At 46.8% G+C, this 25,662-nt stretch overlaps 1 protein-coding gene across 1 annotated transcript in view; it reads left to right on the forward strand.

Annotated features, from left to right (window-relative positions):
• The window catches only part of gli3 (GLI family zinc finger 3), a 90,235-nt gene that overhangs the window by 42,311 nt on the left and 22,262 nt on the right, over window positions 1-25,662 (forward strand). Inside the window, exons 4-5 of the mRNA XM_035611633.2 lie at window positions 4,169-4,274; window positions 24,472-24,677. Of these exons, the coding sequence (XP_035467526.2) occupies window positions 4,169-4,274; window positions 24,472-24,677 (312 nt within the window). The remainder of the gene's footprint in view (window positions 1-4,168; window positions 4,275-24,471; window positions 24,678-25,662) is intronic.

The raw sequence follows: 25,662 nt of genomic DNA on the forward strand, positions 1-25,662 counted from the left end.
CTTGTATTTAAGGGTATGAGAGCAATTGAGAAAGAAACTGCAGAACACAGCGGAGTAGAAGAATCTATTGATTTTCAGAGGAAGGGCAGAATGTGATCTGCCAGCCATAAGTATATGATGAATGGCAGAGAGATTAGCATGCCAACACTTAACATTTCTCTGCTGGCCTTCTTCTCGCTTTTTGTGACTATGGCTCTTTGCTGAATAAAGACCTGTTTTTATCTTAGTTACCCAAACGTCACATTCTGCAGAGAAAGCTTTGCACGGCAAGAACATTAGACTAATTTATACAGTGGTAATTAGGCCATTAGACCTGAAACAATCTGGGACCTTTAATTAAGCAAAGCGCTCCAAAAGTCAACAGCAACTCCCACTGAGCTTAGCTAAACACTCCCTGTAAGTGCTATTTACATGTCCAAACAGCTTGAGGTGTCAGTGGAAGCAGACATGAGGAGAAAATGCTTATGAAAGGATTGATCACAGGGGTAATGTGCCAGCTTCCAGACTACTTCCGTGGATCGTCCGTTCATGGCTCCACCCAGATAATGACGGGAGGCCCACTGTCTCGTGCCTTGAGTGGAGCAGGATCAGAGGTGATGAAGTCACACATCAGGCACATACTAAATACTAAAAGAGGCTTGACTGCTACAGAATTATGGAACTCTTCATTTGATCTTCCTTTTTTTTGTTGATTACCTGATATGTACATAACTGCTGCGCCAGTTACAAAATGCGCCCCACTTGCATTGCCCTTTTCTTGCGCAGCAAACTCATATACATGTGCTCGTACTCACTCCCAGAGAGAAGCGGCACAAGATGCAAACATGCAGTCAGGAGCGTCTTTCGCTCAGTTTAAGAAGTGTAAGTGCAGGCCTCGCTGCAGACGAGCATGCCTGAGCAGTGAGATCATGAGCGGGGAAAGAGGTGGCATAATGAAATCTGGCAGTCACAGCTTCAGCACAGGCTTCATATGTTCCACATTAGCAATTCACAAACCTCTGGAGCCGGCCCCAGCAGCCCCTTTCTCACTCCGCCTTAGTAGCTTATGACAATCTGTCAGTGGCTCTTTGTGCTCCTGCAGCGGCGCGTCAATGAGGAGCGCAGTGTTTATGGAAGAGTGTTTGGTCCTCGGCTGCGGGTGACGCTGTGTTAGAGCAGAGTCGGTGAACCCTCACCAGCGCAGAGGAGGAGTCGGGGTTCACCGTCGAGACAATGAACTCACAATGCTGAGTTGACAACAAAAGAGAAGGAAGAGAAATAGTTTGTGTATTATCAAAACCCAAATATGAATTGTGAGTGACAGCTGGAATTCTCCGAAAGTATCACATCACATATGTTCCGAAGCCCATTGAAGATCCTTTGTGGAAACACTTCCATTATCAAAACAGATGAAACAATAAGGATATTGCAAATTATATGCTTTAGGCTTCATCCTTCCCTTGTCCTCCCCCTTCTTTAGAAATTATTCAAGTGTCCAATAAAGGACAAGTCAATTACCATCCTCTCTTTAATGAAGGAGAAGCTGAGCATGGTGTGTTTGTACTGAATTAGAATTAATGAGCTCGGTCAAAGTTAGCCTCTAATTGCCCTTTCATTAGGACCCATTTGTAATCATGTCTTAATGACTTCTCTCCCATGTCCTGAGAGAGAAAAACTTGAAAAAAATAAAGGTAAAATAAATATTGCTGCTCTGAAAGGTCGCACCGGCTCTTCTGAAGAGCTAAAAAATATTATTTTAAAAGATGCTTGTCAAAAAAGTTAGAAAACTATCAAGAGATCCTGAATTCCTGATTTTCAGCATTTGATTGGTTGCCGGTGTTAGTTTATTCATGTAGCGTGATGACACTTTCCTCAGCGATGCTCGGCTGCTGTGGTGTGTGGCTGCAGTGCTGAGGTAAAACACTGTGAGTTTGTATTGGCCTGCTCTGTGCCCTCCAGCTGTATTCTGTATCAGAAGATGAGAATATCCCTGAATATCCACAAGAGCAAGGGCAATTTAGTCCCGGAGTAAACAGTGAGGAGTCCCTACAGGAAACACTGCAGATGGATTGCAGGATGGAGTCTCTCCCCCACTCTCTCTCTTTTCCTCTGTTTCTTGCAACTGCATCCATTCCCTCCAGTGACACGGGGCTGTGTGCCCTGCTAATGGAGACCTGCGCTGGTGTAAAAGAGGTAGTCGGCTCTATTTAGATCGGCCCATGGCAAAGTAAACTTCTGAGTTAGATTTAAATAAACCTCGGCTGGACTTTTTGCCATGCGACTGCGGTGAAGTCGCGGGCCGCGGCTAGAGGGGGAGGGAAAGAGTGATGAAGGGTCCCGTCTAGGCACAGGGCCCTGCTGAGTGAGGAGCTCCAGAGACATAAACATAGAGGAGATCTTGGTAATTCAATGAGGAGTGGCGGATGTGAAAATGAAGGGGTGGAGTCTTTCAAATGATCTCACAGTTTGTAATCTCTGTAGTCATCCCACAATGCCCAAAAGAAGGGAGGTCAGTGTAAAGTTCATGCAATGTGGGCAGGGATCGGTATCAACAACATGAAGCCTTTCCTCCCGTCAAGCTAAAACACAGAACATAATCCTGACGGTTCGTTTCCGACTCTGACAGCCGAGGGCCAGCAGCCCAGTAGTGGAGCTGTGGAGAGTAAACAAAGCACATTCTGCCCGTGTCTCACACCGGCCCATCTCTCCATCTCCGCAGCTCTGAAATCAGGTGAGGTGAGCCGAGCCAAAAGTGAGTCATCAGGAGGAAACTCTCAAACAGCCTGAGATGGAGTGGACGGACGCTTGCCAGAGATGTGGAGGAGGCTTTTACTACTTATCTGAGCTTCGAGAATCGCTTGTGCATCATTTCACTAGACTCTTACACTTTTAAAAGACCTCAAAAGATTTGCTAATATTTCAACATCAACAATGAAGAACAAGACCTGAACCGTCTGCCTCTCTGCTCCGGATAACAATAGTTATACTTTAGTCTACTGTGTAACATGTCAAAGTCCTTTTACTCCTCACGAGGGGGCACTACAGCCCAGTGTCATTCTGTCTCAAGGGTCTTCTGTGCTGGCCCAACCCGCCAAAGATCATCTCAATCAAAGAAAGGGGTGATGAGGTGAGCGACCTGAGTGGCGCTGAGGAATCGACCCCAGCTGCGCTCACCACATGTACAAATTGTGGAGCACCTCACCGTTTGGCAGTGTACCATGTTGGCACCAGCTTACACACGTTCACAAGCAGAAAGACACAGCTAGTAGCCTGAGAGACTTGTTGCGTGAAGGTATGCAGATGCTGACACATTGTTGCCTCAGGGCGGTGGTTCGCCACTTGGCAGCGGTCTCGGGAACAGGCAGCAACGTGACATGTTGTGGCAATGAGATTTGATCAAACTACGTGTGAATGAAGAAGTGATTAATTTGTTCCCATGTGGACCCAAAAAAGTCCAAATTCACCTGTTGATTTTAACCCTGGACCCTCAGGTAGGCAGGATTTCAGGCATTTGCTTGTTGTAACTTGTTCAACAATGGATGCACAGTTGCAACACCAAATTCCAGCTTCAGTTTTTAAGATTATGGCGTGAAATGCAGTTGAGGCCAGAAGATGTGTTGGTACACATGTGAATTCAGCATAGTGGCAGCACAGCAGGTTCATTTAGCAGCTGGTAAAAATAGAGAAAAGGCCTGGGAGCTCATATTATGCAAATATCTTAATGTTTCATCTGGAGGGGAGAAAAAGGAGCCGCTTGATTCTCTCGCAGTTGTGACAAAACACTGAAACGGAAAGGGATGTTTTTGTTCTCATTTTCTACGTTTCAGTGTTTGTACTCAAACATTATCCTTTGTACAAAAACACGTTATGCTTGGCTCTGTAAGAAATGTGCCATTTGGCTGCGTTGTCTATGGTTATTTATCTTTGTTTGTTACGAGTTGTGTCAGCCCTGAGAAAGACTTCCTCAGCGAACATTTTGGAGCCGTGCAGATTATAGTTCATTTAATGAGGTCTCATTTGGGTGGGTCTGCAGAAAGATAGTCATCAACCACTGCCTTTTATTATAGCTGCTCGATGAGGACAGAGTGAACAGGACGGCAGTATCTTGTAGAGGAACCTGTGTCTTACAAACTGTAAAAGATCATGTTTCCTGTGTCTTTTCTCATCCTCTTCCTGTTGTTCTCTACAGCTGCACCACAGTTCTTCCCGACCTTCCATCCTCCTGTGCCCATCGATGACAGACATGCCCAGGGACGTTACATCTACGAGCCCTCTCCCATGCCCCCTCTTCACATGTAAGTCTCTCAAACTGGTCTCACACACACACACACACACACACACACACACACACACACACAGACAAGGCCTTTGTTTTCATGGTGTGCTCGGCCATTTACTCAAACTGTCTTTATTGCTTTAACTTAAGGGTCTTTCTTAAAGAATTAAGTCAAGTCTGTCTTTAATTCTTTTTTAATACTATACCCACATGACAGAAAGTTATTGGTGACTGTAATCAAGCTGTCTCAAGCTGATTGCTGATCATACCTGAGAGAACATTTCATCAGTGACAAGCTCCCAGATATTACCGGCGATACAAATCCAGCCCCTAAACGTCCTTCCGCCTGTGGGCGTGGAGCGTCCTCCTCATGGGTGCTAGGCGCCTCTCTTTCCTTTTAAGGATCAAAGGCGTCAGTCCCATACATGCGCAACATGATCTTTGTGTCAGAGACACACAAATGAACATGTGTCAGAGACGTGGAAACGAGAGCTGGGCGAGGGGAGCCTGGGAGCATGCCATTCTCATAAGAGCAGTGATCAAGCCCTGTCAAGAGAAGGAAGCAACGCCTGTGCTGACATCTACCCATCTCCTGACACACTAAACGAATACAACTAACCATCCAATCACATGTACAGACTATCAAATATGAAGCGAGGTAAAAAAGGGCTGCCATGCCTCTTTAGAGAGTGGTAAGTATTCATAAGCAGGGAAATGCTTATTACAGTGGTCTTGTATTTTTCCTGGTGTACATCTGACTGGCCAGTGCAGCAGCGAACTTCTAAACACTGTTTGCCTTCAGTCACTGTCTTTCACTCCTTCCGACTCTCTCTCATCATTTATATTCTTTGCGTCTAAACAGTAGGCGCCACAAGGAGATGCTTCATTGTCCTTGCTGTGCTTGTTTCTTACCCGTAGACACGAAGGAAGCGATCACTACGCGACGAGGACAAATTGGATGGGGCAGCTACTTGGGCCGCATTATGTTTGATATTCTTCATCATTATCAACTCCCCCCTTCCTTTCCTCTGGAGTCATATCTCTCCCTTGCTGATGTGCCACTAAGCGTAATGAATTTTTTATGTCCCCCCTCTGCCTCCCCACCTCCGGCCCACCCCACCTCTCAACCCCTCGTCTCCTGCTCAGGGGCTGCAGCGGAGGAAAAGGGGAGGGGGGGTTGCGAGGAAATAAAAAAGGGAGGTGATTGATGCCCCGTGTCACTGCAAACAAAATGGCAAATATAATTTAGCATTTAGCTTATGCAGAGATAATGGGGCGAACACGCGGCGCCAACATAGGCTCGAACAAACAGCCTGGCTTGTTATCCGTCAGGAGCGCTTTGGTGAAATCAGGAGCACAGGTTAAGAAGGGGGAGGAGAGGAATGAGGAGGGGAAACACGGAGCCAGGGAATTGAATTAAGGGGGATGAGTTACGCAGAGTGTCTTCAGTCACTCTGTCCGGACAGGAGTTATCTGTACGCTTGGTTTGCTGTCATTGGAGACATGGCCATGCTCTGCTATGCTACTTATGGCCTATTTATCCAGGCCAATAAACATAGAGCTGTTTAATATGACACGTTACACTGACGGAAACTATTTGTCATTATTATAAGACAGCTGTTAAGCAGCCAGGCTTATTTAAATCAAGGGAACTCACTGTCGTGCACGTTATCCGTGAACTCTTGTGGTTCCATGAAAAAAATCTCAACTACTTCTGAGTGTCTGCACCGGGAACAGCGGAAGCACTCCTCAGTATTGGAGGTCATGGTGCTCCCAGGTTCAATTTTGTGAAGTTTTTGCTGCAGCGAAACTTAATGACCATAGAGCCACTGCCAAAATTGAAATCTCTCTGAAGATTTAGAAGTGATGCATTTTCCTCTGTAATGTTGCTTGTAGCCAGGCCGGGAAATAGAGGTAGTCAACGTGTAGCTGTCGCTTCAGGGAAATGGAGGACAGGAGCTGGCTTATGGAGAAATATTGAATTGTTTTAAGACAAGTTTTCTTCAGTGAACACAATTAATTGTTATTAGCTCTCTCAAAGATATGCCTCAGTACACAGGGGCTATTATTGCAGTACTTCCCCATGCAGCCTCTCATTATGGGCTGTAATTACAGTTGGGTTGGCCCTGAGGCAGTTCCATCAATCCAGCCAGCTTCCCCCGCCACGCTCACAAGCCAGTCACCACTGGGCATCCATGGCCGGAGCAGAACGCCACACATGCCCAGCAGCTTGTTTCCTCTCTGCCACAATGACACATCCACCATCTATACATGGCAAATGAACTGAATCATATCATATTACTGTGAAGGACCTAATTGAAACATGTTTATTTATGGCCCCCGTTTTCAGATGAGGAGCGGCCGTTAGCTGCGCAGCTAACAGGCTCCAGCGGTATGAGGCGGTGGAATTAAATTAAAAGCTCATAAAATGAAATATGCTCTGTATTAGCTGTTTGACACTTAATTTGCCTTCAAATGAGCAGAGGAAATCACAAATTAACTGTTCTTTGTTTTTTTCCTTCTTTACCTCACCTCCCCTATTAGGCAAAGCAGAGCGCAATTACAGACAGAGGCTAATCGTTTAGTTTATGAATTCTTGTGGGGAAGGTACCAATGTGCCATTCAATATGAAAGCCTCAGGGGCATGAATGGGGTGGGGGTCGCTTGTTGTGGGTGCTTGCCTTGCTGAGGAACTCGTGTATTCATATGAAAGAGTTTTAGCTACCTCAGTTTGCGTTGAACCAAAGCCAGCTACAGCAAGCTCCTTCTGAGTTTCTGTAGCCTGCCAATTCAAGCAAATCCTTATTGTCCCACACTGATCCAGGACCAGTGAAAGAGATTTTTAGTCCTGAAGCCGGTGCTTTTTCTGCACATTTCTCTGGTCTGGAAACAGCTGGCCTCCGACGTCACCAAACAGAGGAAAAGCCCTTCCTGCTCCAGAGAAGATGCTTCCTGCTTAAGTAAACACATTGATCGGTGAAGAACAGGCGCTCCATGGGAACTCGGGTCTCCTATGCCAGCACCATTGTGCGGGACTGGCTTAATGGGAGTTTGGGGGGATGCAGGGGGCCAAGAGCAGAGCCAGCTTCTTTCATTCCAGCTTTTTATTGCCTGACCATAGTAAAACAAAACAACTCTCTCATATGGCTCAGCACCGGCTGTTGGTCACCCGGAGACCGCTCGGAACAAAGTGAAGTATTTGTCACAAGTCAATTACCATCATCAGAGTTTACTCTGGAGTCTCAGCCCTTAGTGCTGTGAATCGGGCCACAAAAAACTAAACAGTCTTAAGGGATAAGCAATTGACTCACTGCCTTTTGCGCAGCTACAGAATGTAGATTTAGAAAAGAATCAGTCAAAATGGCAAAGTCAGTGAAAGAGTTTATAAAGTTGTACAACAAATAGGAAAGCCTCTCTTTTTGATTATGCATTTAAGAGGACATTTCTGTTTTATACGTATAATACAAGATATTTCCCAATATATATAATTTGTTGAGCAAATGCAAAATGTGAAAATTGAAATTAAGTAAATATATATTCGTTGGATTCCAAAAGTCTGACATCAAAGGTAAATGTGCAGTATAGATATATATATATATATATATATATATTTAATTGTGTTTTTAAATTGATTCAGAAAAGTGAAGCAATCTGAACATATCATAGTTAGATTTTTCAGAAAACTTCTCTGTCTTATATCTATATACAGCACTTTTCTATCACGCATCATTCATACATTGCTGGCAGAGCCGTCAGTGGCAATTAATTGTTAAATGTCTTACCGAAGGACACCAGGACTCTAGGATTGAACAATCGACCCACTGGTTAGTGGACAACCCACTCTTACTCCTGAACCACAGTTGCCCAGCTTTAGCCATGATTAAAGTCATGGACTGTATTTTCTGTGGCTGTGGAGGAGTACAGTTGGGGGCTGTGAAGGAGCCTTTCCAGCCTGTGTGCTCATTTCATCCAGGAGTGTGTTTGTTCAGCTGCAGGCCTAAAAGGTCTTCTTGACTGACTGGAAGGTCTTCCTGACTGGAAGGTGTTTCTGACTGACTGGAAGGTGTTTGTGAATGGAAGGTCTTCTTGACTGGAAGGTGTATCTGACTGGAAGGTCCTCCTGACTGGGAAGTATTTTTGACTGACTGGAAGTGTTTCTGACTGGAAGGTGTTTCTTACTGACTGGAAGTTCTTCTTGATTGGAAGGTCTTCTTGATTGGAAGGTCTTCTTGATTGGAAGGTTTTCCTGACTGGAAGGTCTTCTTGACTGGAAGTTCTTCTTGATTGGAAGGTCTTCTTGATTGGAAGGTCTTCCTGACTCGAAGGTCTTCTTGACTGGAAGGTCTTCTTGACTGGAAGGTGTTCCTGAGTGGAAGGTTTCCTTGACTGGAAGGTGTTCCTGACTGGAAGGTCTTCCTGACTGGAAGGTCTTCTTGATTGGAAGGTCTACTTGATTGGAAGGTCTTCTTGATTGGAAGGTTTTCCTGACTGGAAGGTCTTCTTGACTGGAAGTTCTTCTTGATTGGAAGGTCTTCTTGATTGGAAGGTCTTCCTGACTCGAAGGTCTTCTTGACTGGAAGGTCTTCTTGACTGGAAGGTGTTCCTGAGTGGAAGGTTTCCTTGAGTGGAAGGTTTCCTTGACTGGAAGGTGTTCCTGACTGGAAGGTCTTCCTGACTGGAAGGTCTTCTTCATTGGAAGGTCTTCTTGACTGGAAAGTCTTCTTGATTGGAAGGTGTTCCTGAGTGGAAGGTCTTCTTGATTGGAAGGTGTTCCTGACTGGAAGGTCTTCTTGACTGGAAGGTCTTCTTGACTGGAAGGTCTTCTTAACTGGAAGGTCTTCTTGACTGGAAGGTCTTCTTAACTGGAAGGTCTTCTTGACTGGAAGGTCTTCTTGACTGGAAGGTCTTCTTGGCTGGAAGGTCTTCTTGACTGGAAGGTCTTCTTGATTGGAAGGTGTTCCTGACTGGAAGGTCTTCTTGACTGGAAGGTCTTCTTGACTGGAAGGTCTTCTTGACTGGAAGGTCTTCTTGACTGGAAGGTGTTCCTGACTGGAAGGTCTTCTTGACTGGAAGGTCTTCTTGATTGGAAGGTGTTCCTGACTGGAAGGTCTTCTTGACTGGAAGGTCTTCTTGACTGGAAGGTATTCCTGACTGAAAAGGGCCTCCCTGACTTGAAGGTCTTCTCCAGGTGCGACATGTCTCTGTCATTGAACATCAGCTCTGAAACCAAATGAACCAGGAACAAGTTCATTGTCTTAAGTGCTGCGTGAGCTATTGCCTCAGTAATGTCACTGGATCTTAAACTGAGTGAATCCCCCTGTTACCCTCTCATGTCCAGTTGGGTTTTCACCTTTTCTAAACTGTTACTGTTGCTGTACTCCTCCTCTTTACGCCCTCAGTGTACACTTTTATTTTAAAAAAAGATGTGTTGAGCGTGTTTTGTTATTCACATAATCTGTTCCAGAAAGCCCAGTTGAGCCACAAAGGAGTGGCATGTTACTTAGCATAGAGACCACGGTCTTATCTCAACACCTCCTTCCAGATGGGACGAGGCCGAGCATTGCAACACATGTGGACGCACACACACGCACACGCACACTCACACACACACACACACACACACTCTCTCTCTCCAGATAAAGACATAAACATAAACTAAACAATAAACCATAGAAAGACAAAAGAAGTATAGCTTTATAGAAGATAGGAAAAGTGTTTTTAATTGCAGGACTTCATCAGTGCCGTGAGATGACTTTGAAACCTCAAGACTGTTTTAACTATTTTTGTCTTTGTTTTTTGTCAATCAAATGACAGATGCTGAAATTTCTAAATGTATATTCTTTGTAACATAACTATTATTTAGAAGGAACATATTTTTCAGGTTCTCTGTCATAATAGCCCATTGATATTCACATTTGAATGCCTTCTAGACTAAAACAGAATGTTAAGTGAAGGCATAAATTACATTAAGAATTGATGATCATTTCATAATCACATCTGATGATCTCTGTCCAGATATGGCTGCTGTCACTGAAAAGCAGGGAAGAGAGACTTGGGCCACTTTTTCATCCTCCGCTCCGACTGTCCAAAACCCATTCTGTGTGACTTTGTAGGTCACCCCTCTCTGGTGCAGTCACTGCTTTCCCTCCCCCTCCACCCCCCTCCACCCCCTCCTCCCCCTCATCCCCCTCTTTAATACTTTCTCTATGGGGTAAGTCAGGGGGACAGGCAGTCACGCAGTAGCTGGCTTCATGATTAATGGTGTTTATTCTTGACAGAGGGCTCCTTTATTTATCTGCATTGCAGTTTCACTGATACTATCAGTCACCTGAATGAAAAATATTCAGTCATACCAATTTTGCAGTATAATTGAGTAGAGTCACTTTCTTTCAGTTTTCCCCCCTCGCTCTCCTCTCCCACTCTATCTGGCAGCCTTATCATCACCACAGTAATTTTCGCGCTGCGTTGTTTGATATGGAGAGGCTGGCTTTAGCCGCATTTGACATAAAGCCTCTTCAATTTTCACTGGAGAAAAAAGAGGATAGAAAAAAAGTTGTGCGCCACTCTGTGAAAATGTGCGAGCAGGGGAAAATATCTCCCCTTTTCTTCTGGGGCAATTTCAGGATTTAGAGAGAAAAGAGATAAATGCCAAAGCAGAAATGTGGGCAGATTATAGTAACAGTATATATATTTTTGTAATACACCAGTTTCAGAACCCTAAATAGCCACTGAAGACTTTTTCTTTGCAGTCTGAGCACATGGCTGATATGTTAAAGGCAACTGTGTATTTTGAGAATTATGGATGCAGCAGGCACAGGGGAAGAAGAGGGGGGAAACTACTTTGGCACAGCAGATATTTGACAAGGCATGTAAAGGTTTTAGGGTTGAGTCATTACCTGTGGAGACATGTTCCAAAACTCTACCTACCAGGCTGGGATCCCACTGAGGCTGCAGCAGCCACTCTTTCTACTGTTTGTCTTTCTCCCCAATTATTAAATATCCAAAACAATGATTTGCTCCTTGCTAAAAAATGTTTTTGCTAAAAATGTACGCATTTAGCATGACGTAAAACCAAATACAGTAGAAATTCCAACTAAAGACTTATTAGCATTTCCAATATACATTAATCCAATCCTAAACAATGTCCAGTAAATATTTCCTATTAATTGTAATATATTCTGTGTTTGTCCTTGGTTGAATTTCATATCAGGGCACATTAAAAATATCTTTGAAAAAAATTTACATTTTCAATAACAGAGAACAAGGCCTGTGAATTTGTAACACATTAGTGGATTAGATTTTCTATACACAAGTCATTTGCCCCCTCTTCATGTTTGAGATCTCAATTTGTTTCTCTCCCATGGAACACGATTCACAACCAGGTCTGAGGGGAAGAGATAACAGGCAGGTGCCAACAGCTCTTCGCTGCGAGCACGCACACACGCACCCACACGCACCCACACACACACACACACCCACACACACACACACACCCACACACACACACACACACGCACCCACACACGCACACACACACACACACACACACACACGCACCCACACACACATACACACACACACACACACGCACACACACGCACCCACACGCACCCACACACACACACACGCGCACCCACACACACACACACACACACACACACACACACAAGTACACACACACACACGCACACACACGCGCACACACACACACACACACACACACACACACACACGCACCCACATACACACACACACACACACAGACACACACGCACCCCCACACACACACACACACATACACACACACACATTTTCCTCTCAGTCATTTGCTTTATTTTACTGCCGTTTTTTTTTTCAATTAAATTCTTCATCTTTCATCTCTTAAAATCTGAGTTGTTCAGGCCGTCTGTTTCATCGGCCGCCTGGCAAACTTGGAGACATTTAATAGTTAATTGTTAATAAGAACTGGGAAAAAAAGGATTTTATTCAAACTTAAAATTATTACAATATGCCTTAGGAATAATGTAACTATTCATTATTTTCATCATCACATAATCTGCTTATTTGTTGTCTATGAATGGTATTTCTATAAAATGTGTTTGTAAGGCAAAATTTCCCAAAGCCCAAGGTGACGTGGAATTGTCCACAAACCCCCTAAATATTCTCTAATATATGACAAATATAAGTAGAAGATGGAACCAGAGAACGTTTGGTATCTTAGCCTTAAATAGCATTTAATCTGTGTGATGTATTACATTCATAAAGGGCATGAAAGTAAAAGCTTATAGGTTTTGGTAGTAACTTGTTTGCTGGGTGTGGACGACTATCAGTTGTGTGAGCTGTTAGTAAAAGACCTTCCTCTCATTGGTGCGGAGCTGTGAGAGATATTACCCGGCGCTGCAGCAGGCCGCCTCACATCGCCTCACAACCTCAGGCAGCCGCTGCTCTGACGTCTGCCTCTCGTCCCAAATAGTAAGAAGCAGTCATTTCAAATGTCTTTTCTGCAGTTAGAGAATATTTTATTTTATTTATTTTATTTTTTAGTTTAAGAAATTGAGAGTCGGTTCGTAGCTTTTTGACGTCATGCTGTAGCAGTGTATAAATGTGGAATTTCCATTCCTGGGATCTCGGGGCTCCCACTATGGGGGCCAGTTACAGCGAGTAACGAGACCGAGGAAGAGGGCCATAAATCCTCTCCGACTCTGCTCATTTTCGATCCCTCCTCTGTTCCGCCTTTTCCTCTCCTCCCTCTTTCTCCTCCGCTTCCATCCCTCTTCGTCAAGATTTCAGTAAATGATTTGGAAGAAACCTAAATTCAACAATGTCATATGTTCCCACATGTTGGTGAGACAGTTCCGTCGAGCTGTGGACCAGTGACAGTTTTAATGTAGGAGGAAATGAGTTAATGACTTCTCTTTTACAGCTTCTATACCTCGTCTCCTCCTGTTTTCTATTCTATTTTATCTTCAAGATCACAGAAGATTTCACTTATTTTACACTCTCCTCACCAATGAAAATGAATTCATATCACATAAAGCGATTCTTTTCTCTCAGCCCTTTGTTATCTGCCTTATCAGATGTGGCATCCATTACATCTGATAGTGTGATAGAGAATGGTTTCATCTAATAATGTCGTTTCCAGTTGGGAATGAGCCAAAAAGAAACTCTTCTCTATATCTGTCTCCCCTGATACATTTAGGTTTTTGTGCAGTCATGCACACAGCTGTAGGGTGACCACAGTATGCAGCAAGGTTTCTTTTACATATCCGTCATATATTTGTCTGTGTAAGGGATTAAATAAAGCTGGGTAACTTCTTGTCAAACAACAACATATGTTTCCCAAAGTGGGCTTATTGGAATTCCCTCTCATTCCCATCAGGGTTCTTCACTTGTTTAGCCGGTTTGTGAAACATACTGCTTTGGGTATATCCCAAATTTCCACAGGTTTGTGTGAAAGCCTCCCAGAGCTTCATCAAGCCTGAGCTTGGCACCACCACGCACTCAGGCCCGTCATGATTAAATATCGAGGAGCTCCCCTTGACATTTTATTAGTCCAGCAAGATGGATGAAATGGCCCGAATAAAGTAGGGTGTGTCTGTTCACTTTCCCACCAGCTCTTGCCTTTCTTCTGTCCAGCCTTTCCTTCCCCTCCTCGATGAGAAGTATGTATTAGGAAATGTGATGGATTTCATTCTGAAAAGGAGATTTCCTGTTGAGAGAAGGAAACATATATTTATGTGTCTTATACCTGATGCTGCTGTTCTCCTCCCTCTGTCAGCTCTCCCTCCCCTCCTTCCTCTTCCCCCCAACCCCCTTTTGTTCTGTTATTCTACCTTAGATCCCCGTCTACAGGATTAATCATCTCCAGCGGTGTCTCTTCTGTCTTGTAGCGCTGTGTATTGTTTGTGATTTGCTCAGGCCTGTCCGTGCGGCTGCTCATTTCAGCAGCCCAGTGTGACGTGGTGAATTGAGGGGGATCATGCGGAGCCATCTCACCGAGCTGCGCCGGTACTCGCAGCCCTGGGCCACACTCCTTCTCCTCGCCGCCCCTCACCTGGGATTACCCGACTTGTCAGGGTAGTGAAGGCAATGGGGTGTGGAACCCGAACCTTGTTTAGCTGCAGGCATCAGGAAAGATAGGAAAAGGAAGGATAGATTTGCTTCCTCCTTGTTTTCAGAAGTTTATCACTTCAACACCCAGGACTCCCCTCCTGTCTTCTCTACAGCCCGGGGCATGCCAGAGGAACTCTAAACTGCCAGCAGTGCTAATTCCACCTGTGCTTGGTAAGAAAACAGCAATCAAATATGAAATTCACAGCAAGCCGAATAGAATCCTGGATGATCCGTGCAAAATGATTGCTCTATCTGTAAAAGGGGAAAATCTAAATCAAGCATGGGAGAGGACTGAAAAAGAACAAGAAAATCTTTTTTTGTCACATGTTTGTTCCCTGATTCCATCAATCTTTACAGGAGAGAAGGGACATTCATTTACTTCTATATAGTCTTTTTTGGGTAGACATTCTAATGGCGATGGTCACCTGCAGCCTGCAAAAAAGAACACTGCCGCGTGGCAGAGCCAAACAGAAACTTTGTGTCCGGTCACAATTTGGAAACGATGTGAGACTGCCTTCTTGACAAAGCAAAGACCTTTGACTTTGTAGAAGTATAAGGAGTGACAAGGAGCCTTGATCTAAAACAAGAAGCAGTGTCATGTGGACTGTGACCCTGGAGGTCACACAGGCAGCAGTTAGAATAGGAGTGTCTCCAACACGCCACACTCATGTTATCACTCCAGAAGAGATTCGTGCGTCGTTCACATCTTTCTGCAGGACGCAGTGCACGGTGCACGTGTGCGGTCTCTGCTGCTTCTATGTGGACATTGAGAGTGTGACTGAGACGCACAGGGAGAGGAGACGGGGAAACTAGAGGAGAGGGGGGTGCTCAACTGGACAGCTGTGTGTGGGGATGTTTGGCACGCCTCCAGAGGTATCCCACAGAGAGGGAATCCTGCTTGATGAGACCATGAATAAAAAGTCTTCCCCACCCCCTGAACCCACCCAGCCCTTTGATGTCAGGGGGTCACACCGAGCCCTCCAGCTCCAGGGGGACATAGTTACCCTGAACGCCTGGCAACCTCCCCATGCCCGTCCAGGCCCGCGGTCTGCTCTGCCCGGGCTCAGGACCAGACATTCACAGTGCAGGCTCAACTACGGTTCTCACAGAAAAGTTCTTTGCCTTCATTTATCAAGAAAGTGTATTCATTAGATTCTGAGGCTTACAAAGTGTTCATTTTGAAATATGAGAACTGCAGCAATGCTCTGCTCTAAGAGGGTTAAAGGCTTAAATACACTTAAATACGGCCTCCTCATTGTTTGATGTTCTTAGTTGCTTCTGATAAGCCATTTAGTGTTGGGGCACTACTTTATCATGGCTGTTTCATCAGGCTGTGCCACTGCTGACATGCAGCTCCACATCATCGAAACAACAACTATGGAGATTTGGAAAACTTGGAAACTGTGATTCATCAGCACAGGTTGCTTGTGTTGTCCACTGAGTTTGAGATTTCTAGTGAAGACAACCAATCCGAAAAAAGACAGTAACTCATCTAGCAAAGCCATCTCTACATGCGGATCATGTAGAATGTGTGATATTCATCACTGAACTACATTTCAGGACCTAAGTACTGTATCTGTGGTGAGATACGTTTGATCCAACAGCGTCACTTCACTTTTGTAAAGGCCAATATACCGCTCCTAAAAAGTCTCACTTCTACAGCTCGGAGCTAACTGACTGTGCAGTATGCTTAAAAGAGGCTAGTAAGTGAACCTTGACTTAGATTGTTTTTGTCAGGCCTCATTGGATCATAAATTCTACCAGCAAACCTTTTTGACAGCAGAAATGTTTTTTTTAAATGAAATGTTGGCTAAATTGGGGAAATGTGCTCAGTGTGTCCAAAGGGCCACTGGTTTGACCCGGAGTACAATGGTGGTCTCTGTGTCTCTCAGTGTCTCTCTGTCTCTCAGTGTCTCTCTGTGTCTCTCTGTGTCTCTCAGTGTCTCTCAGTGTCTCTCAGTGTCTCTCTCAGTGTCTCTCTCAGTGTCTCTCTGTGTCTCTCTGTGTCTCTCAGTGTCTCTCTGTCTCTCAGTGTCTCTCTGTGTCTCTCTGTGTCTCTCAGTGTCTCTCAGTGTCTCTCAGTGTCTCTCTCAGTGTCTCTCTCAGTGTCTCTCTGTGTCTCTCTGTGTCTCTCAGTGTCTCTCTGTCTCTCAGTGTCTCTCTGTGTCTCTCTGTGTCTCTCAGTGTCTCTCAGTGTCTCTCAGTGTCTCTCTCAGTGTCTCTCTCAGTGTCTCTCTGTGTCTCTCTGTGTCTCTCAGTGTCTCTCTGTGTCTCAGTGTCTCTCAGTGTCTCTCTGTGTCTCTGTGTCTCTCTGTGTCTCAGTGTCTCTCAGTGTCTCTCTGTGTCTCTGTGTCTCTCTGTGTCTCTCAGTGTCTCTCTGTGTCTCTCTGTGTCTCAGTGTCTCTCAGTGTCTCTCTGTGTCTCTGTGTCTCTCTGTGTCTCAGTGTCTCTCAGTGTCTCTCTGTGTCTCTGTGTCTCTCTGTCTCTCTCAGTGTCTCTCTGTGTCTCTCTGTGTCTCTCAGTGTCTCTCTGTGTCTCTGTGTCTCTCTGTGTCTCTCAGTGTCTCTCTGTGTCTCTCAGTGTCTCTCTGTGTCTCAGTGTCTCTCAGTGTCTCTCTGTGTCTCTGTGTCTCTCTGTGTCTCTCAGTGTCTCTCTGTGTCTCTCTGTGTCTCTCAGTGTCTCTCTCAGTGTCTCTCAACGTCTCTCTCTGTGTCTCTCTCTGTGTCTCTCAGTGTCTCTCTGTGTCTCTCAGTGTCTCTCTGTCTCTCTCAGTGTCTCTCTGTCTCTCTCAGTGTCTCTCTGTCTCTCTCAGTGTCTCTCTGTGTCTCTCAGTGTCTCTCTGTCTCTCTCAGTGTCTCTCTGTGTCTCTCAGTGTCTCTCTGTCTCTCTCAACGTCTCTCTCAGTGTCTCTCTGTCTCTCTCAGTGTCTCTCTGTGTCTCTCTGTCTCTCTCAACGTCTCTCTCAGTGTCTCTCTGTCTCTCTCAGTGTCTCTCTGTGTCTCTCTGTCTCTCTCAACGTCTCTCTCAGTGTCTCTCTGTGTCTCTCTGTCTCTCTCAACGTCTCTCTCAGTGTCTCTCTGTCTCTCTCTGTGTCTCTCTGTCTCTCTCAACGTCTCTCTCAGTGTCTCTCTGTCTCTCTCTGTGTCTCTCTGTCTCTCTCAACGTCTCTCTCAGTGTCTCTCTGTCTCTCTCAGTGTCTCTCTGTCTCTCTCAACGTCTCTCTCAGTGTCTCTCTGTCTCTCTCTGTGTCTCTCAGTGTCTCTCTGTCTCTCTCAGTGTCTCTCTGTGTCTCTCTGTCTCTCTCAACGTCTCTCTCAGTGTCTCTCTGTCTCTCTCTGTGTCTCTCTGTGTCTCTCAATGTCTCTCTCTGTGTCTCTCTGTGTCTCTCAGTGTCTCTCTGTGTCTCTCTGTGTCTCTCAGTGTCTCTCTCAGCGTCTCTCTCAGCGTCTCTCTCTGTGTCTCTCTGTGTCTCTCTGTGTCTCTCTGTGTCTCTCTCAGTGTCTCTCAGTGTCTCTCTGTGTCTCTCTGTGTCTCTCAATGTCTCTCTCTGTGTCTCTCTGTCTCTCTCTGTGTCTCTCTGTCTCTCTCAGTGTCTCTCTGTGTCTCTCTGTGTCTCTCTGTGTCTCTCTCAGTGTCTCTCAGTGTCTCTCTGTGTCTCTCAGTGTCTCTCAGCGTCTCTCTCAGCGTCTCTCTCTGTGTCTCTCTGTCTCTCTGTGTCTCTCTCAGTGTCTCTCAGTGTCTCTCTCAACGTCTCTCTCTGTGTCTCTCTGTGTCTCTCAGCTTCTCTCTCTGTGTCTCTCAGTGTCTCTCTCAGTGTCTCTCTGTCTCTCTCAACGTCTCTCTCAGTGTCTCTCTGTCTCTCTCAGTGTCTCTCTCAGTGTCTCTCTGTCTCTCTCAACGTCTCTCTCTGTGTCTCTCTGTGTCTCTCAGTGTCTCCCTGGGACTCGGGCTCTGTTCCTGTGGCCCTTTGATCTCAGTGAAAGGCTTTGGAGCTTTAAAGTGCTTCTGTTTCCGCTGTCAGGAGCCCCTCTCTTCCTCCTCTCCGGTTTAGGCTTTCAGAGCGATGGCAGCCGTGTGCTATGGCTGGTGGGTTTGGGGGGGGCTGGTGGAAGGGAGTGCAGGTTTCTATGAGGGGGTGAGATCGAGGTGAGGTTTGGGGGGGTGGGCGTGTAATGCTGTCAGCCTCGGTTAGGAGACTACCTGACACCTGACTGATTCCAGTGCCCTCCAAAACCACAGTTCCACCGCGCTCAGCCCCTTGTGGCCACAGGCGTAATGTGTCAGGAGAGAGGCTCTTCATGGGTTTGACCTGTGCGCTTATTGTTCAAACTGGCAGCAATAGTGTCATTTTTCCTTACTGGTACTTGAAGTAGCACACCTCCACCACTGCAGCCCCTAACACACAGCTGTGTCTGGTCCGACTAGCAGTTTGATGAGGAGTCACACAGGTCCTTGCACCACAGTTACACCATGTGCCACATACTCAGTCGGCTGACATTCAACCATCCAAAAAAAACATACCACAGAGAATAACAAGTGTACCAATTTGTGAACCTGAACTAAGCAACATAAAACTTAGTACTAAAGGGAAATAGGCGATTTTAATCCAATACACGTTTTGTTAAAATCAGCCATCCGCTGTCGGTTCTGTGAGTGTGCCCGAAAAGAATACGGTTGTTTTTTCGGCTCAGCCCAGGCTCTTTAAATCGAAAACGAAACAGATGGTGCGGACCGCACCACACAACACTGTGTAGTGTGTAAACATCCCCGACACGTTAAGAGACGAGCTAGCGAGTGATGCTACGACTCAGGGGTGTTAGTGCGTTGGTCGCACAGGCTCCGAGGCTGCGGGTCAGAGGCTCGGTCAGAGGCTCGGTCAGAGGCTCGGAGGCTCGGTCAGAGGCTCGGTCAGAGGCTCGGTCAGGGGCTCGGTCAGAGGCTCGGTCGGAGGCTCGGTCGGAGGCTCGGTCAGAGGCTCGGTCAGAGGCTCGGTCAGAGGCTCGGTCAGAGGCTCGGTCAGAGGCTCGGAGGCTCGGTCAGAGGCTCGGTCGGAGGCTCGGTCGGAGGCTCGGTCAGAGGCTCGGTCAGAGGCTCGGTCAGAGGCTCAGAGGCTCGGAGGCTCGGTCAGAGGCTCGGTCAGAGGCTCGGAGGCTCGGTCAGAGGCTCAGAGGCTCGGAGGCTCAGTCAGAGGCTCGGTCAAGAATACGGTTGTTTTTTCGGCTCAGCCCAGGCTCTTTAAATCGAAAACGAAACAGATGGTGCGGACCGCACCACACAACACTGTGTAGTGTGTAAACATCCCCGACACGTTAAGAGACGAGCTAGCGAGTGATGCTACGACTCAGGGGTGTTAGTGCGTTGGTCGCACAGGCTCCGAGGCTGCGGGTCAGAGGCTCGGTCAGAGGCTCGGAGGCTCGGTCAGAGGCTCGGTCAGAGGCTCAGAGGCTCGGTCAGAGGCTCGGTCAGAGGCTCAGAGGCTCGGAGGCTCGGTCAGAGGCTCGGTCGGAGGCTCGGTCGGAGGCTCGGTCAGAGGCTCGGTCAGAGGCTCGGTCAGAGGCTCAGTCAGAGGCTCGGTCAGAGGCTCGGTCAGAGGCTCAGAGGCTCGGAGGCTCGGTCAGAGGCTCGGTCAGAGGCTCGGAGGCTCGGTCAGAGGCTCAGAGGCTCGGAGGCTCAGTCAGAGGCTCGGTCAGAGGCTCGGTCAGAGGCTCAGAGGCTCGGTCAGAGGCTCGGTCAGAGGCTCAGAGGCTCGGAGGCTCGGAGGCTCGGTCAGAGGCTCGGTCAGAGGGTCAGAGGCTCGGTCAGAGGCTCGGTCAGAGGCTCGGTCAGAGGCTCGGTCAGAGGCTCAGAGGCTCGGTCAGAGGCTCAGAGGCTCGGTCAGAGGCTCGGTCAGAGGCTCAGAGGCTCGGTCAGAGGCTCGGTCAGAGGCTCAGTCAGAGGCTCGGTCAGAGGCTCAGAGGCTCGGAGGCTCGGTCAGAGGCTCGGTCAGAGGCTCGGTCAGAGGCTCGGTCAGAGGCTCAGAGGCTCGGTCAGAGGCTCGGTCAGAGGCTCAGTCAGAGGCTCGGTCAGAGGCTCAGAGGCTCGGAGGCTCGGTCAGAGGCTCGGTCAGAGGCTCGGTCAGAGGCTCGGTCAGAGGCTCAGAGGCTCGGTCAGAGGCTCAGTCAGAGGCTCGGTCAGAGCAGTAAAATCATCAACAACAAAGAGAGAAACAAGCGTCCTCCAACATCGCGTGCTGCCCCTTTAAGGAGCATAGTAGTATCCACAGCAATATTTAGGCAGCATCAGGACGCGCAGCGCCATAGCTGGTTGTGAACATGGAAGTATTGTGCCCCTGACCCATCTACACTCCATTCTATCTGTGTTACAGTAATTATCAATTATTACAATAATCATGTCAAAATATTTGGTGACCTGCATGTTAAGTTAATGTTTCTGGCAGTTCAAGCCATATAATCTACATTTGACATTTCTTGGACTGCCTCTTTGAGAGCGTCCCTTTGACTGAGGAGATCAGTATGAGAAGAGTTTCCATCCGTCCTCCCGGCCGGTGACAATTCCAGCTGCCCACGAGTCTCAATATTAATGTTGTAATGTTTTTTATTGAGACTAAATGCTACACACAGCACTGTCCAAATAAAAATGATTGGGTTTAATCTAATTTCTGTTGGAGCTGATGACTCTCGGCTTTCATGTTTAGTGTTTTTCTTTTTTCAACTGTGTTTTGGACCAGACCAGCGACTACAGATGAAAATATGATGCTCCACATACGTTCACAGTTGCTGGATAACTGAATTTAGACTTGTGACCTGTGAAAGTACGCATCAAGACATCTTCGTTTTATTTCATGCATGAGCTAAAAGTATTTTTGCCGAGCACAGTTCCTGTTTCAGCGGGCCGCTGTGTTAATACCACCAGGTCGAACTGCTGCACCACAATGATAGCTTCTGTCCGACAGCATCCACCGCAACTGTGTGTTTCTACTGCAGCTTTCACCCAAAAAATATTAGTGTTGATACAACCTTGTTCCAAACAAAGTCTCAAGGCCTGTTTACATGAACACACACCCCGCCACCAAACCTCAAAATCATTAGGGGGCATACTTTCCCCTGGCAAGTGCACATTTATCTGGTGAAATAAGACGACCGCCCGTGTAAACATGCACTGTCGTATAGAGGTGCTGACTGGTTTAAGCGAGGCCACGTGAAAGGAAATGGCTTCCATATGTCAGGAGCTCCGAGTCTCCCAGTGCCCTGTTTGCAGGAGGCCTTCTCTGGGGTTAACGGGACCTGTAAGCCTACAAGGGGAAGCAAGGGAGTGAGGGGGACATTTGTTTTCTCCCTGGTAAGGAGAGGCCAGCAAACCCTGCAGTACAGCTTTGATGTAAATCTCAAATCAGGTGTAACTAAGAAGCTACTTCTCTGGCACACACTCCTAAAACATGAGCACACACACACAGGCTGAACATTCCTGCACGCAAACACTGGGCCCTGTCAGATGACTTCCTTTCTGCACGTTGATTAATGCACGCTGGCAGATGCTGAGACGATCACGGCCCTGGAGACGGAGGCTGGACACTGAGGATCAAAACCTCTCACATGTGCAGAGACACAGCTCTCTCCCCCAAACCATCCATCTCTCATCTGTCCTCCTCGAATCCCCTCACACCTGGCTCTGCACCACTCGAGACCTCTGTTTGTCTCCCCTCTCTATTCTAACTCTTCTCTGTCGGCCCATTCTCACAATTCATAGTCCATCTCTTCACACTCCTCCTCCTCCTCCCAACTGCCAGTCAGGCTCTGCCCCTCCGCAGCCCTGCTCCATATTGTTTTCCCTTCTCTCTCTCCTTTTCACTTTTCTAAAGGCTCAGATCTCCCTCCTCCCCGTGCCACCATCTTCCCTCCAGTCACCAACTCTTTTTTCAGCACAAGGGTTTGGTCTTATTTGCTCAGTTAATTGGGAAAGCAAGGCAAAGCAAAGGCATGTGGCCAGGTTCGGTGAAGGGAGAAGCAGTGTCATGGCAGCCACAGTGGTGTCTGGCTCTCCTCACACTGGCATGTGGAGGGCCAGACACGGAAACTTTCCTCTTGGGTTCTTTTCTGCACTGAAAATGTCTAAAATGTCACATGCAGCAGCTTCATGTCCCACATACTTTGCCATAAATGGACTTTTTCTAGTCCTTTTGACCACTCGTAGTGGTTTACAGCACACGTCACACTCATACAGTGCTGGAAGAGCCGTCAGAGGCAATTTAGGGTTAAGGACACATCGCATGTGGACTGTGAGAAGCTTGGGAAGGGTGGACGAGCGTATGAGATAAGATAAGATTAACTTTCATGTATGCCACGTTGATATCGACTGATGCAGGACTCCTGTTGTTGTCTCCTGTAATGACGGAGCAGGTCTTTTGTCCGTCCCTCAGTCACGCGTGTGTGTGTGTGTGTGTGTGTGAGTATGAGTGTGTACGTGCACGGTAAGACATGTTGACATCAAAGTCAGCGTCACTCTGCAGCTGTGTTGTGATGTGTGTAAATGAGGCATGCAATGGTGGCATGAGAACACATGACTTATCACACACACACACACACACACGCGTTTTCAAGTATACCGTTGCCCTCAGCTTGGCCTGCTAGGTGTGGAGGAAGAGGTTTTTTTTAACAGCAGACGTGCAGAAACACACTGATCAAATGAAGGTGGATGTAAAATAGCACAACCACTGCACTGCACTGTCAGACGTGGTCCTTGAATCACCAGTCACCTTTGTTCACTTGATCAGTTCGGCTCTTACACACATTCCTCTCAGGACTCCTTCACCTTCTCCTGCCTCAGCACCACATGTTGTCACACTCTTGTACAGTTTAAAATCGTCTCATAGCCCCTTTGGGCTAATTACAGAAATGCTGCTGAAGACAAAGTTTGTGTGTGTGTGTGTGTGTGTGTGTGTGTGTGTGTGTGTGTGTGTGTGTGCGTGCGTGCGTGTGTGTGTGCGTGTGTGTGTGTGCGTGTGTGCGTGTGTGCGTGTGTGCGTGCGTGCGCTGTTTCTGCTCCTCAGTGCTCATTACTGGCACTGGCCTGAGCTCTTTCATTAGGGGGGCTGTGAAATGTAGGGACAAATGGACTGGTAGGGGATCAGGGGACGGGTGGCGGTTGTAACTGGGCTGTTCCTCCCCCCTCGCCCTGCTCAAGGTCACTGTGAGACAAACTCTGGGGCAGGTCTCTCACTCTTTATGCCCCGTTCTCATGTCTTTTCTCACCCTTTTCCATCTCCGAAAAATCTCCACCACTCCCTCTCCCTTCCTCCTCGCTCATCCTGTCCTCCTCCTGGGGTCTTTTGTCACAGCAGACTGGTCCACTGGGGAGCCACGGAGAAGTGGAGGGGCTAATTCAGTCTAATCTCTTAGCCTCTTAATGTCTGGCTGATATGTGGATTTCTCCACATCCTCAGGGGAAGGCCATTGTGGTGAAGGCCATCATTATGAAGTTTCCTAGCCCTCCTAGCCAATTATAAGAAGGGAGACAAATTAGTTAATCTCAAACTTGGCTCCAAAGAAGTTTTTCATGATTGTTCTCAACTTTATTTCACATCGCAATTCACAGTAAACGTTTTTGATAAAGAGAAAAGACTATGTGCTCATATTTTCTAACTTGTGTGAGACTTTCTGGTGGTTGTGTCCATTGTGAGTGTTTCTGTACACAGTTGCTGCTCAAAGCCCAAGTCTGAAGCCATGTGAGGGAAGTGGTGCAGCGCTGCTTGTCGGGCGAGGGGCTTGGTGGAACTCTCCCTCTGATTGAGAAGCGGTGCTGAAAGCTGCCTTTGATCTGAGGAAATGTCTGTGTGGGGAGCAGTTGGAATGCAGATGGAAGGAGAGAGATACTGGATGTTCAGAGCTCGTCCAGCTAATGAAATGAGTGTGATGTCCCTGTTGGGTCTGTGGAGACCACGGAATTATTTATGTTTTGTTTACAGTGAAATGATGACATAAGAACTCAAAAAACTTTCTTTCAACGTTTAAACTACAAATGAATTTTCATGTGATCAGTAAGCACCTTGTGGGAGTTTGTAACACATTTATAATACATATCCATGTTTTCTCTGTCTGTCCCTGCAGGCCTCCTGTGCTGGCTGGCAGTCCAGCTTTCTCCGACATCTCCCTCATCCGGATCTCGCCCCAGCGGAACCCCTCCGTGGGGGCGGAGTCGCCCTTTCACCCTCCGCACCCCTACATTAACCCATACATGGACTACATCCGCTCGCTTCACAGCAGCCCCTCCATCTCCGTTCTGTCTGCTACCCGAGGCCTCACCCCTGCAGATGGTGAAGTGAAACGCACACCGTCGCACAAAGCATGATGCATCTACACACTCAGCACACACATGAACATCTGCACACAAACTCAAAGCAGACCCTTAAAAATAATTGTTGGAATTGATTAGTGAGGTATGATTGCTAGTTGGAGAATTGTCCATATCAGTTTAATTCTTGTTTGAGGTCAGAGGAGGTCAGGTGAGAGGCAACCAGATCCATCTCTATTAAGACCCAGGGGTTGGTGAGATGTTATCTGAGTGAGGGGCCTGGGAGTATTATGAGTGTGTGTGTGTGTGTGTGTGTGTGTGTGTGTGTGTGTGTGTGTGTGTGTGTGTGTGTGTGTGTGTGTGTGTGTGTGTGTGTGTGTGTGTGTGTGTGTGTGTGTGTGTGTGTGTGTGTGCGTGCAGGTTGGAGGGAGGCTAATCCTTCTGATCTGTGAGTCATGTCAGAGACCTCTGGAGGAGGCGTCAGTGAGTGGCAGGGTCACGTACAGTTACATTGCACACACTGAAAGAGGGTCAGACTCAAGTTCAGGTGGCGTCGGCAGGGGGCCGGGATGTTATGTGTTTGTTTCCTGAAATCTGTAATGGATTGGGACTGAGAAATCAATTCAAGTGGACACTCCTGTAACCTGTAAATCATAGAGGAAATACAGATCCAAATACACGTAGAAGGAATACACTACATTTCACTAGCCTGGGACCCAGATGAAGAATACAGTCTAGATCTCCTGCTTTGAGGAGTGACTTTCCGCAGAAAATTTATATTTTTGAAATGAGTGTTAAAAAAAACTTCTAGATTCTTCAATGTGAAGATTTCCTTTTTTGTGAATTAAATTGAACTGAATTTAATTTATTTGACTGGTTGGACAAAATGTATGGCCTGGGAAATTTTGTTTTTTTAAACTACTATTTTCTGACAACGTATAGATTAATGATTACTCAGGAAATCGCAAAAGTCCCTTGTTACAGCACTATAATTGAATATGTTCTGG

This window comes from Scophthalmus maximus, chromosome 16 (assembly GCF_022379125.1).
Source record: "Scophthalmus maximus strain ysfricsl-2021 chromosome 16, ASM2237912v1, whole genome shotgun sequence".
In the NCBI taxonomy this organism is placed as follows: domain Eukaryota; kingdom Metazoa; phylum Chordata; class Actinopteri; order Pleuronectiformes; family Scophthalmidae; genus Scophthalmus; species Scophthalmus maximus.